This window comes from Bison bison, unplaced genomic scaffold (genome assembly GCF_000754665.1).
Source record: "Bison bison bison isolate TAMUID 2011002044 unplaced genomic scaffold, Bison_UMD1.0 scf7180017864388, whole genome shotgun sequence".
In the NCBI taxonomy this organism is placed as follows: domain Eukaryota; kingdom Metazoa; phylum Chordata; class Mammalia; order Artiodactyla; family Bovidae; genus Bison; species Bison bison.
In genome coordinates this window covers 6,349,155-6,364,644 of record NW_011494960.1, presented here as the reverse complement: position 1 = coordinate 6,364,644, position 15,490 = coordinate 6,349,155, and the positions used below count along the sequence as shown (strand labels likewise).

General features: G+C 44.2%; 1 protein-coding gene across 1 annotated transcript; it reads left to right on the top strand.

Moving 5' to 3' along the window:
* The first annotated feature begins 11,553 nt into the window (after positions 1 to 11,553).
* LOC105001996 (serum amyloid A protein) lies at positions 11,554 to 15,363 on the top strand. Its single transcript, XM_010858450.1, has 4 exons — positions 11,554 to 11,657; positions 12,219 to 12,310; positions 14,555 to 14,693; positions 15,080 to 15,363. Exons 2-4 carry the CDS (start codon positions 12,220 to 12,222, stop codon positions 15,243 to 15,245), a joined length of 396 nt encoding a protein of 131 aa, XP_010856752.1. The 5' UTR covers positions 11,554 to 11,657; position 12,219; the 3' UTR covers positions 15,246 to 15,363.
* Positions 15,364 to 15,490: the final 127 nt, after the last annotated feature.

The window sequence follows — 15,490 nt, the reverse complement described above, 5'->3', positions numbered from 1 at the left end:
GTGCTGAAGGTGAAACTCCAGTACTTTGGCCACCTTATGCAAAGAGTTGACTCACTGGAAAAGACTCTGATGCTGGGAGGGATTGGGGGCAGGAGGAGAAGGGGACCACAGAGGATGAGATGGCTGGATGGCATCACTGACTCGATGGACGTGAGTCTGAGTGAACTCCGGGAGTTGATGATGGACAGGGAGGCCTGGCGTGCTGCGATTCATGGGGTCTCGAAGAGTCGGACACGACTGAGCGACTGAACTGAACTGAGGCGAGTTCTTTTAAACTTAGACATAGATTTTAATCTTACATCACTCTTGTGTGTAAACAAGAAGAAAAGTATACACAAAATTAACCCTAGTACAATGACAACATTTTCATGAGTGCTTCCTAATTATTAGGAAATGTAAGACATGTACTAATTTCAGAATTATATAACCAAGAGATGTGCATCTTAGAAGTGATGTGATATGAGATTTAAATTTAAACCTATGCAAGCTCTCTATCTCTCTCCTCTCTTTATATAAATATATACATATATAGGTAGTAGGTAGATAATAGAGAAAGGGAGCACTCGTTCTCTCTCTCGCTCTCTCTCTCTATATACATATATATATATATATATATATATATACACACACACACACAGGGGATCATCCTGACCAAGGATAAAAATCAGGTGTCCTGTATCTCTTGCATTGCAGGCAGATACCTTACGCGCTGAGCCATCAGGGAAGCCCTGTATATATAAAGTGTGTGTGTGTGTGTGTGTGTGTGTGTGTGTGCGTGCATGCGTATATATGGGTTTCCCAGGTGATGCATTGGTAAAGAATCTGCCTACTAATGCAGAAGACACCTGAAGTAGGAAATAGCAACCTATTCCAGTATTCTTGCCTGGAGAATTCCATCACCCACAGCTGAGGACACAGTGGCTCCGAGTACCATATTCCCTCGAGAAGGCATCCAGGAAGCAGCGCCAGACCTTGTGAGCTCCCAAACCTGATGAAGAGGCAGCAGCGCGGGCTCCACAGTCAACACCGCCCCCTCCACCATCCCACCCCTGGTCCACGTAGGAGATGCCCGAGGAGGGAGAGGGGAGACGCCAGGGTTGTCAGTCTCCGGGGAGTGCAGTATTTGTGGAGGCAAGTGATTTCTGGCAATTGTGATCAAACTCATGTCTCCTATATCTCTTGCATTGCAGGCAGATAGCTTACCTGCTGAGCTCAGGGAAGCCCTGTATATATAAAGTGTGTGTGTGTGCGCGCACACATGCACGTGTGTGCGTGTGTGTGTGTGTGTGTGTGTGTATATATATATATATATATATATGGGTTTCCCAGGTGATACATCGGTAAAGAATCTGCCTACTAATGCAGAAGACGTCTGAAGTTGGAAATAGCAACCTATTTCAGTATTCTTGCCTGAGGAATTCCATGGACAGAGGAGCCTGGCAGGTTATAGTCCATGGAGTCACAAAAAGTCAGACAAGACTGAGCATGTGCATATATGTATATATACACATATATGTACATATATACACACACATATATATAATTATTGAGCTATAATTAATCATCAAATGCAATGGTGGTGCTCCTGAGGTGAGTCCAGCTTCACACCACTCCTCAGCCATGGGGGACCTTCCCAGAGAGGAGCAGGTTATCCACAATGGGTTCTGATGATGGTGCACCTCATCACCATGGATTCTAATGAGGTGTCACCTCACCTGGCCCAGCACTGCATTTTCTGTAACCTCACTGGTCTTTCCAGTAGATTCCAGTGGACTCCCCAGAATGACCAGGGGCCTCTTCTCTTCCTGCAGAGACGGCAGATAGGAAAAGACTCACCCCATCTCCTTCCTAGTCACAATCCACCACTGCCTTTTCAACTCTACTGGCACGGGTGCTCCATGTTTAGAAACTTCCAGAATATTCACAGCTCCTACACATGTAGACTCTCTCGAGAACTCGCCACACTGCCCTCTGCTTGGATAGGGGCATCAGAATGAGCTGGTAGTGTCCGCAGTGGGCACGCACCCGGCTGAGAGATGAACAGGCATTTTTGTTTTCTTCTTGGCACCCTGAATCAATTGCCAGAAATCGCCTGCCTCCACAAATGCTGCACTCCCCGGGAGGCTGACAGGCCTGCGGTCTCCCCTCCCCTCCTCGGGCATCTCCTACGTGGACCAGGGGTGGGGTGGTGGAGGGGGCGGTGTTGATGGTGGAGCCAGCGCTGCTGCCTCTTCCTCGGCTTTGGGAGCTCACGAGGTCTGGCGCTGCTTGCTGGATGCCCTCTAGGGGGTGGGGTCCTCGGAGCCACTGTCCTCAGCTGTGGGTGATGGAAACGCAGCAGCACTCAGCAGCCTGTTTTCACACCCGGCTGCCAAGGGAGCCCTTGCACAATCCTCTAGTTTCCCAGGGTCACTTTTCGAAATCTGCGATTATGGAAAAGAAGAGCCAGGTCCTCTCTGAGAACAGTGTGTTCGGTTTACACACCCATTTATTACATGTGGAGTCCTGTCAAACCACACTGTGTAAAACATGTTTGCAAAATCTCCCGTGAGTGACTCACTCGTATGTTTCCTGAAAGAACTGGGCAATGGACCAGAACTCAGGCTGCCCAGGGTGCCTCGTTCCTTAACCATCCGACCTGGGAGGAGCCAGTGCACTGAGACCTTCCTTTACTCTCTGCAGGGTGGACTTAGACCATCCAAAACAGTCTCACGTGGAGTCTGCAAAAACCTCGCTTCACCCTTCCAGTAAAGATGTCTACAGAACTCCTTCCTCCGTCTGTTCACTCTTCAACTCCCACTTCATGCTCCCCCAGCACACGGCAAGAGCTGGGCCAGGCCTTGGGGATCTGAGACAGACAAGACCAGTGCTCTCACGTGAGGAACATTCCACTGGAGAGTTATGATTAAGCTAATCAGTATTTAAGAGAATTGAATTAAAATATATCATACATTTATTTGGTTATGTGCCATAACACACAGTGCGGGCTCTATGACCTGAGGCTAAGAATCTCAAGGCTCCATCCTCACAGACTAGATCTGAATTTCAGCTTTGCCACTGTGACAGGTAAGGGTAATAACATGCAAACATTATCATGGTGAGCTGTTCAGCGAAAAAGCAGAACATAAAATGATAGTATTATACCACCCTGTTTCATTTATGTGTTCATATGTCTACATCCACTTAGATAATAGACTGGAAACAAAGTTTCTACAGAGGTTCTTTCTGCCCCTCCCCCTCTAGTCCAGGCTCAGGAAATTAGTATTGCTTTTATTTTTGTCTTTATGCTTATTTTATACTGTTCAAGTTTCCTCGCTGAAGATGTTCATTCAGTGAGATTCATCAAGCCTGGCTGTGTCGAGGCTTTTCCTAGGCACTGAGTATGGTGGTGAAGAAAACCAGCAACTTACTTCCTGTCTTCATGGGGGTGAGATAAGGAAAAACAGCAAATGTCCATTTACACTGTAGTTTACATATATATGCTTCTCTGTCTACACACACACACACCCACAACATCACTAAATGTGCAAACACACACACATAAATAATGCACATGAATTCATAAAGATTATGATAAGATAAAAATTGACAAATGTGTCAGAGTCACAAGTAAAAATTCATGATGGAAAATAATAGGGAAAGGACATCAGTAATTTCATGTTCCATATTCCATCTATTATTAATCCTATTCTTAGCTTTTCTTTTCCATATAATTTCTTTTTCTCTCAGGACTGAATCTCTTTCAGGGTTAAACAATGTGGTTCCAGCTCTTGGCCTGGTAAACTGTACGACCTACTAATCTCTGGAGAAAGAATTTTCCCCAAGGTAAGAAAGAGAAAATGGTCCATCTCTCTTGCAGCTACAAGAATAGCAAATAGAAGAACAAAACCTGTATTGACAATGGTTATTTCTAACAAAGGAGTTTTTTTTTAATGACAACAACAAAAGACACTTTTGTTGAGATAGTCACTATGTCCTATGAGAGCAATCTTCTAATATTTAATTTATAATGTAGATATTAATTTATGTCTTTGAAGCAAAATTCTTTTCTGATGGAAGCTGTTAGACTGGAAAAGTGGATAGCTGGTTCATGCCAAGGCAAGAGCACAGAGCCATAGAAATCCTCCCCATTGCTGTAGGGTCTGTGAGCTGGGCTGCCCCCTGGACAGCAGAGTGACACTTCACTGCAAAACTGAGGGTATGCACACCAGCTCTGTCCCTCCTGTGATACACATGGCGTGGCGCAGGTATCATTTGTATTGATCTGACACTTAAAACATGACTGCTTGTCAGTTTATTTTTCTGGTTACTAATGATTGTGCATCTCTTTGTGAGCTTATTTCTTATTGCATGTTATCTGTAAACTTTTTTTTTTTTCCTAACACTTCACCCATTTTTCTATTGGGGCTGCCATCTTTTCCTTATTGACTCATATAAGTTCCTTGTATTTTTGAAATATTAATCCCTTGCCATATTTTAGATACCTTTTCCCATTCTAGATATCTTTTCCCATTCTCTATCTACAACTATATTCTTATTGTTGATGTAGTCAAATTCACCACTTCCTAATTTGGGGTTTGTGCCTTTGAAATCTAAGAAATTCTGCAACATCTCTAGATCATAAATATATTCTTTTATATTATTATTAACTTTATAGTTTATCTTCACATTTATGTATTTAATACTTCTAGTGTTGACTTATGTATGTGTATCAGGTAAGGGTCTAATTTTCTAGGCAAGAATACTGGAGTGGGTTGCCATTCCCTTCTCCAGAGAATCTTCCCAACCCAGGGATCAAATTCTTTACCATCTGAGCCATCAGGAAAGCCCTGTCAGGTAAGGGCCCAGCTTTATTTTTCTCTTTCCAAAACTATTAAGTCATCCTATCTCCAGTGATTTGTGATGTCTTCTCGATCATACACTAATGTCCTCTACATGTGGCCCTAGCTCTCACTCTCCATTCTGTCCCATTGGTCAATGTGTCTTTAGTTGAGCAAATACCATTTTTATTACTGTATTTTGCTGCCTGGTATAGTAAGTCCCTCTTGTTAGTACTCTCCTTTTTTGAGACTCAGTTTCTATGCATGGACTTTTATTTCTCTATATGAATTTTGAAGTAATCATCTTATGTTCCAGAAAAATTCAGCTGAGATTTTCCGTATTACATGTGTTAATTAATCTGGGGTTGAATCAACATCCTTAATGTTAAGTCATCCCATCAGTGAGCTAGAAACTTCTCTCCATGTTTGAATCATACTTTAAGGTGTTTGCTAGAGGTCTGACACCTTCTCCATTGGAGTTCTATGTATTACTGGTGAAAGTAATTGCTAGGAATTTTATAGTTTTGCTGTAACTATGAATAGTTTATTGTTTTGGTCATGTTTTCTATTTGGGTATTTCTACTATGGAAAAACCTGTTGGTTTTTGGATCGAATATGAGCTATCTTATTAAATTTCTTAATTAATTGTAATAATCTGTTGATTTTGTGGCTTGGGGAGTTTATGATTATACTAATGAAATTTTTTTTTACATTTCTTAAAAAATTTATTTTTTTTTAATTGAAAGATAATTGCTTTACAGAATTTTGTTGCTTTCTATCAAACCTCAACATGAATCAGCCATAGGAATACACATGATGACAGTTTTATCTCTACTTTTCCAATCTTTATATCTTTTCTTTCTTTCTATTTACTATGGCACTGGTCAGGGCTCCCAGAACTATGTTAGGCAATAGTGGTGACAGTGAGCATTCTTTGCTCATTCCTGATCCTTCAAGTGATGGACTAAAAGTTTTTCCATTACAAAATATGTGAATTTTATGAAATTAATTTTATTTTAATTTTATTTCATCTTAATTTTATAAAATTAAGAAAGTTCCATTTGAAATGTAATTTTCTAAAGCATTTTTTCTCTCTTTTAAAAAATTATTCTTACTGTTGATTTATAATGTCTGTTAGTTTCTGCTATACAGCAAAGTGTATCAGCAAGATATATATCCACTATTTTTTACATTCTTTCCCCGTATAGATCACTGCAGAGTATTAAGAAGAGTTCCCTATGCTATACAGTAGGTCTTTATTAATGATATATTTTATATATAGTATTATGTGTTTGTCAATCCCAGGCTCCCAATTTATTCCTCCTCACCCCCTGCTTTATCCCCTGGACACGACAAGGTTTTTTCCCTACATCTGTGAATCTATCTTAAAGGATTTTTTAAAAGAAACATAACTTCAGCTTTATCACACTCTTTTTTGATCAATTAATATAATATTATTTTTCTCCTTTGGGCTAATAATGTGATGAATTACATTAATTGTAGTCATAATGCTGACCAATTCTTACATTCCAACAGGAAAGCTCACTCAGTTATGAGGGATTTTTAATGCTCATATTTGGTTTGGTAATACTATGCTCTGTTTGAATTGTTTGCACCTTTAGAGGTGAAATGGGACTGTTGTTTTCTTGTATTGCCCATCTCTTACTTTAGAATCAAGTTACCCTAATTCTTTAAAATGAGCTGTACATCTCTACTCTTGATTAGTTTTCTACACCAACCTGTGTAACATACTATTAACTGTCCCCTGAGATTTTACCAGACTGTCCTGGAAAACCACTGGGCTTAATAGGGGATACTGGGGAGAAGAGATCTGTGATAGCTACTTTTGCTTATTTAATACTTAACTAACTTCCTAAACACTGGGCTGGAAGAAGCACAAGCTGGAATCAAGATTGCCGGGAGAAATATCAATAACCTCAGATATGCAGATGACACAACCCTTATGGCAAAAAGTGAAGAGGGACTAAAAAGCCTCTTGATGAAAGTGAAAGAGGAGATTGAAAAAGTTGGCTTAAAGCTCAACATTCAGAAAACGAAATCATGGCATCTGGTCCCATCACTTCATGGGAAATAGATGGGGAAACAGTGGAAACAGTGTCAGACTTTATTTTTGGGGGCTCCAAAATCACTGCAGATGGTGACTGCAGCCATGAAATTAAAAGACGTTTACTTCTTGGAAAGAAAGTTATGACCAACCTAGATAGCATATTCAAAAGCAGAGACATTACTTTGCCAAAAAAGGTCCCTCTAGCCAAGACTATGGTTTTTCCAGTAGTCATGTATGGATGTGAGAGTTGGACTGTGAAGAAAGCTGAGTGCCGAAGAATTGATGCTTTTGAACTGTGGTGTTGGAGAAGACTCCTGAGAATCCCTTGGACTGCAAGGAGATCCAACCAGTCCATTCTAAAGGAGATCAGCCCTGGGTGTTCTTTGGAAGGAATGATGCTAAAGCTGAAACTCCAGTACTTTGGCTACCTTATGCGAAGAGTTGACTCATTGGAAAAGACTCTGATGCTGGGAGGGATTAGGGGCGGGAGGAAAAGGGGACGACAGAGGATGAGATGGCTGGATGGCATCACCAACTCGATAGACGTGAGTCTGAGTGAACTCTGGGAGTTGATGATGGACAGGGAGGCCTGGCGTGCCGCGATTCATGGGGTCGCAAAGAGTCAGACACAACTGAGCGACTGAAGTGAACTGAACTGAACTTCCTAAAGACATATATGTTTCTTAGCACCAAAAAAAAAAAAAAGGCTGTTCCTTCGTCTAAATTAGCAAATTATGTGCCACCGTGAGTTGATTAAATGGAGATCTGAGGCTCCATATTAAGTTTAACTTTGAACCAGGAAAGAGGAATTCAGATAAATCTCGCTCACTTGGGTCTGTGTGGAGAGTCTACCTCTGTGAACTGGTTTTAACCAGCTCAGAATAATGCTGCTGAAGACCTTTTATGCTGAGAGATACTAGAGTCATTGCAAAGAGTTTCATGTCGTGCTGTGTTGTAGCTGTTGTTGGTGTTGACTGTTGTGGCTTCTGCCAGAAGTCACTGGGTGTACATGCATGAACTGTGGGTGTTGTTCTCCGTGTGAGTTTCCAGCAGTTTGCTGAGAGGAGAAACGTGGTGGATCTGGTCTCTTAGATGGTTGTTTCCAGGTTTGGAGTGACTGGTGTCAGATTTGTGTGAGATTCTAGGAAGTCAGTCTTTCCTTATGACACCAGCAGTCAGTGGAGGCTGTTTTCCTACACTCTTGGACGAGGGGCAGAGTGAGGAGCCCCCTAGAGCAGAGATGACCCCCTCCTGGCAGGTCACCTCAGAATCAGGGGGCTGCTGTCCTCTACCAGATAAACAGAGATCCTCAGGAAGCTCAGAGAAGCTGTGCAGTATGTTTCCTTTTCTGATGTGTCAATTCCAACCCTCAGGTGTCTTTTTTTTCCCTTGAGAAAAAAAAAAGTGCAACCAAATAATCAACAATGTGCAGGGCATTAATAATTTATTCAGTGCTATTTTCTTTTAATCTCCCTGGTGAACTGAAGGATGAAGAGGAGGGAAGCCAGCCTTTCTGGTCCTAAAGCTGTGTTTCCTTTCCTTTTGGTAAACTGAACTTCACAGGCCTGTCTATCTCTTCCTCTCTCTGTCTCTCTCTCTCTCTCGCTCTCGCTCTCTCTCTCTCTCTCTCGCTCTCTCTCTCTCTCTCTCGCTCTCTCTCTCTCTCTCTGCCATGTAGTAGAATTCCAGGATTTGACTTTAGAGAAACTACACATCTTCCCAACTGCTGGTGAAAGAAGCGCTGTCAGTGTGACTACCCCCTCTTCTCCTGCAGCTGCCACAAATACAGGAGATTTCTCTATATCAAAAACTTTGGGACCTAGGCCCCAAGTGTTATTAATAGTCAGGATGTATCCTGAGGGGTTTTGTTTTTTGTTGCAAAGCTTTGGTGTTCTTCTCTTCCTCTTAAATATAACAGAAAATGAAGTCTCTTAAACCTCTCAGTAGTCTTATCACACATGGCTATTAAGGAAGTGGTACCATCTAATATATTATATAAACCAGGTCTCTTTCAAAAATAAAACAGTTTGCTGATTGTCACTCACTATTAACTATTAATCTGAAACAAGAGGCACCAACAGAGACCATCTCTGCAAACCAGGACACAGCTTCTCATGGAAGACTCCTGGGAAATCGCTTTAAGGCCTGAAGACTCTGAAATCACCATAACAGTATGGTTTTCTTTTGCAGGAGAAACAAATAAAAAGAGCTGAGCATAACTGTCTTCTATTGTTCTAAGCATGGCCCTGCAAGGAACTGAGTGTTCCTTCCAAAGACAGAGTGCCAAAAGCAACAAGGAAGAGAATTTGCAATGCTTGACTTGGTGTCTAAAAATCGTACTTACTTTGTCTCTAATGATTCTATCAAATAATAAATGACTGGAGTGATGCAAGAAAGTGGGAAGTGGAATTCCGGTATGGAATGGCTCCAGAGTCAAAGAGTTACAAAAGAATGTGATCACTGGCCCATGATTTCTGCCCCGAGGAAGGTAGAAGAAGAAATGTGAACATCACAGCTCCCCTCTGTGGAGTTGCCCGAGGGTATGTTCAGAGCTGATGACTATAGATGGTTGACAGCATCCCCTCTCCCCACCATGTCTACTCCTGGGACCAAGTCAGCTAAGCCAGCTCAGGGACCTAGACTACCCCAACCTCATGGAACCCCAACTTTCGAAGGAGTGTAAGTTCTGTTGAGAACATTTAAATACTGCTTAGCTTTGCCTTGCATAAAAAGCAAACACAGCAATCCTTTAGACAGGTATCCACCCTACATGTTCACCTCATTACACCTACGGGAAATAAAATATGTCCCAGACCCAGAAAGAGGCATCATCCTATTTCCGAGAGGTTCTACTCTAAGACAGGGTGTCTCAGGTGGCTCAGTGGTAAAGAATCTGCCTGCAATTCAGGAGACGTGGGTTCGATCCCTGGATCAGGAAGATCCCCTGGAGAAGGAAATCTCCACATACTCCAGTACTCTTCCCTGGAAAATCCCACACACAGAGGAGCCTGAGGGGCTACAGCCCATGGCGTCACTAAAGAGTCAGACACAAACTTGGTGACTAAACACCAACAACACATCTAAGACCGTGGTTCCCAGACCACAGTGTCATCCTCAGCTGGTGTGCTTCCGCCTGGGCCAGTGCTCTTCTTTCTAACGTCCTGCTCATATTTCCCTGAGTCTTGTAACAAATTGGAAATGCTTTGCCCTCCTTCTTCTCAGGATTACTACTTGAGCACAAGTCCCAGATCCTTCCAGACTCTAATTTACCATCTCCCCTCGTCTCAGTTGGCAAGTCTCTGTGATTTGCTTGCATCTGTCTTGGAGATCACTTCCCTGTGTCTCCAATGCATGGCTCACATTCCTGCTCTCCTGTGAACACTCCAGGCAAGAATCCTGAGGTGGTGCTCCTGGGCTGGGCCTTACTTGCCCTCCTGCTGTCCTCAGGCTTCCAGCCCAGGGACCCACCGTCAGGAAGAGCAGTTCCATGTCCTCTGGGTCCCCACCATCTCTGACATATTACACATGCCTCACCCCTCCTCCTCTGGGAAAACAGTAACCTTTGAAATTTCCCTTTATGATGAAGAGGCAGAGATGGCACAAGGAGTTCCAGACACGCCATCCCTGTGAGAGCTCCTGCATGAAATTTCCTCCCAAGATTATCTTCCTGAACTCACAGAATAAAGCTCAGTCCTGCTTTTCTGATTGATACAGCTATTCTCTGACATCATACACTCCAGCATTCTTGTGATAAATCAGCTTTCTCTGTATCCTTCCTGAACCTTCTATCCTGATAATTTAACAGACATCTGGACTTTTCCTGTTCATTTTTATGGTGTCACTTCTACACGATATCATAGCAAAATTCCTCACTGTAGTTCAACCTTCCTGGGATTGCAATGACCTCTCAATATGACCTACTGTTATAACTATCAACAGCTTCTGACCATGAATACACTTGAAGCTGGAAGACTCCCTTTTCCAGGGCTGAATCTACCCTCTTGTGTGTACTGGAGGTTTGATTTTCCTGAGTTTTATCTCCTTCCTTTCCTGCTGCTGTACCCTGAGGTCCCAGCTTCATCCTGAGCTGTCTCTTATAAGGTACCCGTTCTGCTGTTTCATTTGCCCTGTTGCTCACATTCTTTACTCAACTCCCTTTTTCTATTGTTAGTCTTTGGAATTCCCAGGTGGCTCAGGTTGTAAAGAATCCACTTGCCCTGCAAGAGACCCAGATTCGATCCCTGGGTCAGGGAGCTCCCCTGGAGAAGACAATGGAGTACTCTTGCCTGGTATTCTTGCCTGCCACTCCAGTATTCTTGCCTGGAAATTCCATGGAGAGAGGAGCCTGGTGGGTTACAGTCCATGGGGTCCCAAAGAGTCGGACAAAACTGAGCAACTAAGCACACACACACTTCACAGCAAAAGTCAGTACGTTACGATCGGGGGTGAAAAACACATTTGTCTCCTGGAGTGAGACTAGAAACGGGCAGGAAAAGCCCAATATGCTACATTCTGAAAGTTGCCAGATTGCACAATCTAGGAAAATTCGATGTCAGTGAAGAATAACACTGCTGTTTTGAATGCTGTGTTCTGGTCAGGAGGGATTTCCCAAACTTTTTTTCCTTCTTTCTTTTTTTTTGCTTCCACCCCAGTTCTCATTTGCTCCACTAGCCAAGTGAGAGTATATAAAGCACCGGCCCCGTCTCCCAGGCAGGCAGCACAGGCAGCTCAGCTTCACCAGGAGCCTCAGCAGGAGGGCCTGGCCACAGGTGAGGTGCTAGAACTCTCCAACACTTTTCCTCTTCGGAGACTTTCTCTTCAGCAGCATTCTTGCGCTGCAGCCCAGCTCTCTGCTTCCTTCCTGAATCTACTGTTCTGACCATTAGAATCCACCAGATTGAGCACTTCAGGGAGTAGGGCTCGCCTTGTCTGCGTCTTCTGTGCAGGCAGCGATGGGGTGAGCATGCGGGCCACAGACAGCTGTGCCTCGTTCACCTCGTCTCGTATCACAGAGAGGCAGCATGAACAGACTCCTCTTGCCTTTGGGAAACTTGCAGTGCAGCTGGGTCTCAGGGCTGATAGAGGATGACTGGACTGGAAAGTGGTTTACACTAAAAGCACGTTGCAATCCTTCATGCAGGAAATCACTAGATTTCCCAGGATTCAATGGGAATGAGAGCTGGATCCTCTGTGTTACAACCTATCATCTGTCTATCTATCGAGATAAAATTCAGAGGGAGTTATGTTTGGAATGTAAGAGTGTATCCATATTACAACTCAGCCCCAAGACCTGTCATTCTTGGTTGAGTCCACTCATCTCTCTGTTGCAGGATGAACCTTTCCACGGGCATCATTTTCTGCTTCCTGATCCTGGGCGTCAGCAGCCAGGGATGGGGGACATTCCTCAAGGAAGCTGGTCAAGGTAAGAACCAAAGGATGGGCCAGGGGAGGCTGTGTCTGCTTCCCCAGGATTGACCTGAGCAGAGGACACATCCCCACAGGGCAAAGGCCACAGGTGGGCAGAAAAGGAGCTTAGGTTTCATGGTAGCACTTCCCGAAGCTTTTCTGGCCAGCTTTGCCCTCTTTTAGGGGATCCCCCAGCCCGAGGTCACATAAAGTTTGGGCCCCAACTTTCAGCAGGAGTGAGGAAGACATCTGGGGGGCAGGGTATCTGTTGCCAGAATACCAGTAAGGCTCTGCTGTCCCCTCGTGGGCAACTAGAGATGGCTCATTTCCAAGTCTCCTGTAGCCATGAAGTGGGTGCAACCGCTAAATACTTATAAATAAAATACTTGGTTTTTTAGTAGCTGCCCAGGACTGTCTAAGAGCTTTATGTGCAGGAATCGACTCGTTTTCCCCCTCAGGGTTTAATCCTTGAGTCCTACAATGTAGGGACCATTACCCCTTATCAGAGAACCTGCTGCCCCAAGAGATTAAGATAGGGTCCAACATCCTCCAGCAGAGCAGGATTGAACCCAGCATCCTGAGACCTTGCTGTTGACTTCGGCCCTTCTACTGCCTCCCAGACAAGAGTACACGTGGAGGGTGAGGGGTCTGTGAACACGCGTCCTGGTCTTTATCTGAGCAGATGGGAGAGAGTGGGGGTTGCTGCCTTTGGAAGGAAACCCGATAGAGTTCCCCTCCCCACAGTAAATGGCAGCATGAGTTTCCTTGATGATGGTTCTGCTGATGCTGAGACCTGGCGAGAATCCTATAGCAAGAGATATAGACCTCACTAGCCAGAGCAAACTGGCCATAATTTATTTCCCAAAACTATTTGGTGTTATTATTTTTCTGTGATAATTGCTGAATAATTGTTTTAAGAGTTTGTTCTTAATTCCATCTGAATTCACACAGACTCAGATAAAAGTATCTTTTCATCTCTTAGGTCAGTGTTGTTCAAGGGGCACTCTAGGATGACTTGCATGAGAATTACCCGTGGTCTGGGTGCTTTGTGGAATGCAGGTGCCTGGATCCACACACAGTCCCTTCCCTGAACCACAATCCCTGGGGTTCTCTGCAAATCTGTCCATTATTGAGCACCCCACTTGATTTTGTGCACATACAGACAACACTACCTGGTTTTGCACCCAAGGGACAAATATGTCGTGCATTTGGAAGCACTTATTAAGCAACTCTAGACTCCAGAGAACTATTTAAATCTGTAACTCAGGGTGCATAGCTATAGTAAGAATATCATAGCCCTCAACCAAACTATTTTTCTGAACAGTGGAAATAGCTAACACCTAAAATAAAGATAAGTTATCTCATAGAGATATTACATAAACTATTATTATAATCCATGTTATATTTTCCTCTTTTCCCTAATGAGCTAATCATTTAAACCTTTGCCATTTTATTCTATTTAGGTTGGGTTTTCTGTCCATGCCTCCCTGATCTTCATCCTACTTTATTTATTTTTTGCCCTACTCTTCTAAGGACCAGAGAGGTGGTAGTATAGTGAGCACCGACAATGTTCTATAAACCCAACCTGTATTTCCTCAGTTCTTCTGCATAACCACCCTGACGGAGGCATTACTCCTCCATTTTACTGGAGAGGACACTGAACTTTAGAGCTGGTGGGTCAGTTGCCCTTTTTCTGCATCTGATTACCCTGTTTCTTAAAGCCCTCTTAGGGAGCTCACCTTTATCACCTGCTGATTTAATTCTGACGGTTGCCCATGAGTAAACATGCCCTGAGTATTCAGATGTACTCAGGCCCGAGTTAGTCCCCAGGGCTGGATTTCTCCCCTTGACCAGGCTGGGAATATCCTATATCCACAGCCTTTCTCAGTATCGTCCTTCTTCTCAAGCTCTGGTCAGAGCCTTTCCTGCATCTTTCCAGGTGGAGGTTCATTGTATAAGCAAACATCCCTTAAAGAAAGAGCATTAACCTCTTCTTCACAGACATCACACACCTCCAGAAACAAAGTTCCAACAGACTTAGAATGAAATCAAACAGAATAAACCTTGCACCAAGTGTGATACTGACAACTTCAGATCAGGGAAGTAAGTGAGAAGTAAAGAAGTATTCATTTCAAGCCAATAAAATAATCTCCAAGGGCTTGGTTGAAGGCTGAAACCTAGAATCAGTGGGAGGAAATTATTTATTTCTCTTTCACCAAAACATGATCACATTCATCCCATCATTTTGTTTTCCTCCCAGGGGCTAAAGACATGTGGAGAGCTTACCAAGACATGAAAGAAGCCAACTACAAGGGTGCAGACAAATACTTCCACGCCCGCGGAAACTATGACGCTGCCCGAAGGGGACCGGGGGGTGCCTGGGCTGCTAAAGTGATCAGGTACCAAGGTCCCTGGGGATGCAGGGATGGGTGAGCAGAGCTTGGCTGCCTAGGACAACCTGGAGGGGCCAAGCCCTGGAGAACTTTCCTGTAGGCTGTGGGCCCTCCTCCTCTTACCCACCCTCCTGCTCTGTGCCCAGTGTGAGGTCTGAGGGGCTGAAGAGCAGAGCAACTTGGTGGGACAGGCGATTCTCCACCCTCCCTCTACGGGTGCTGTTCACTCATCACAGGGCTGAGGTGGGCTGAGCCCAGGAAGCCTCAGGGTTGTAGCCCCTCTTTCCTTGGCTCCTCTCAGAGTCATTGATCCCTTGGAAAGAGGAGAGATGGGGAGGGTGGGGCTGTGGCTCATAGTCCTGGATTAATCCCCTCTTTGCCCTCCTTTCCAGTAATGCCAGAGAGACTATTCAGGGCATCACAGACCCTCTGTTTAAGGGTATGACCAGGGACCAGGTACGGGAGGACTCGAAGGCCGACCAGTTTGCCAACGAATGGGGCCGGAGCGGCAAAGACCCCAACCACTTCAGACCTGCTGGCCTGCCTGACAAGTACTGAGCTGCCTCTCTCTCTGCTCAGGAGATGAGGCTGTGAGTCCCTAAGGGCAGGGACACTGACCTAGAGAGTTCTCTGTCCTCAGAAGGAAGCAGATCTAATAAATGCTCAAGAGATGGAATACTGAGACTGTGTGTCATTCTTTGGTATAAGGACAGCCTGTTAGTTCCCAGGGGTGATGGCCAGACACCGATATGAAGGCTGAGCTTGTGCTTGTGTGTTTGGTTCTGGGATAGAATCTCAGCATC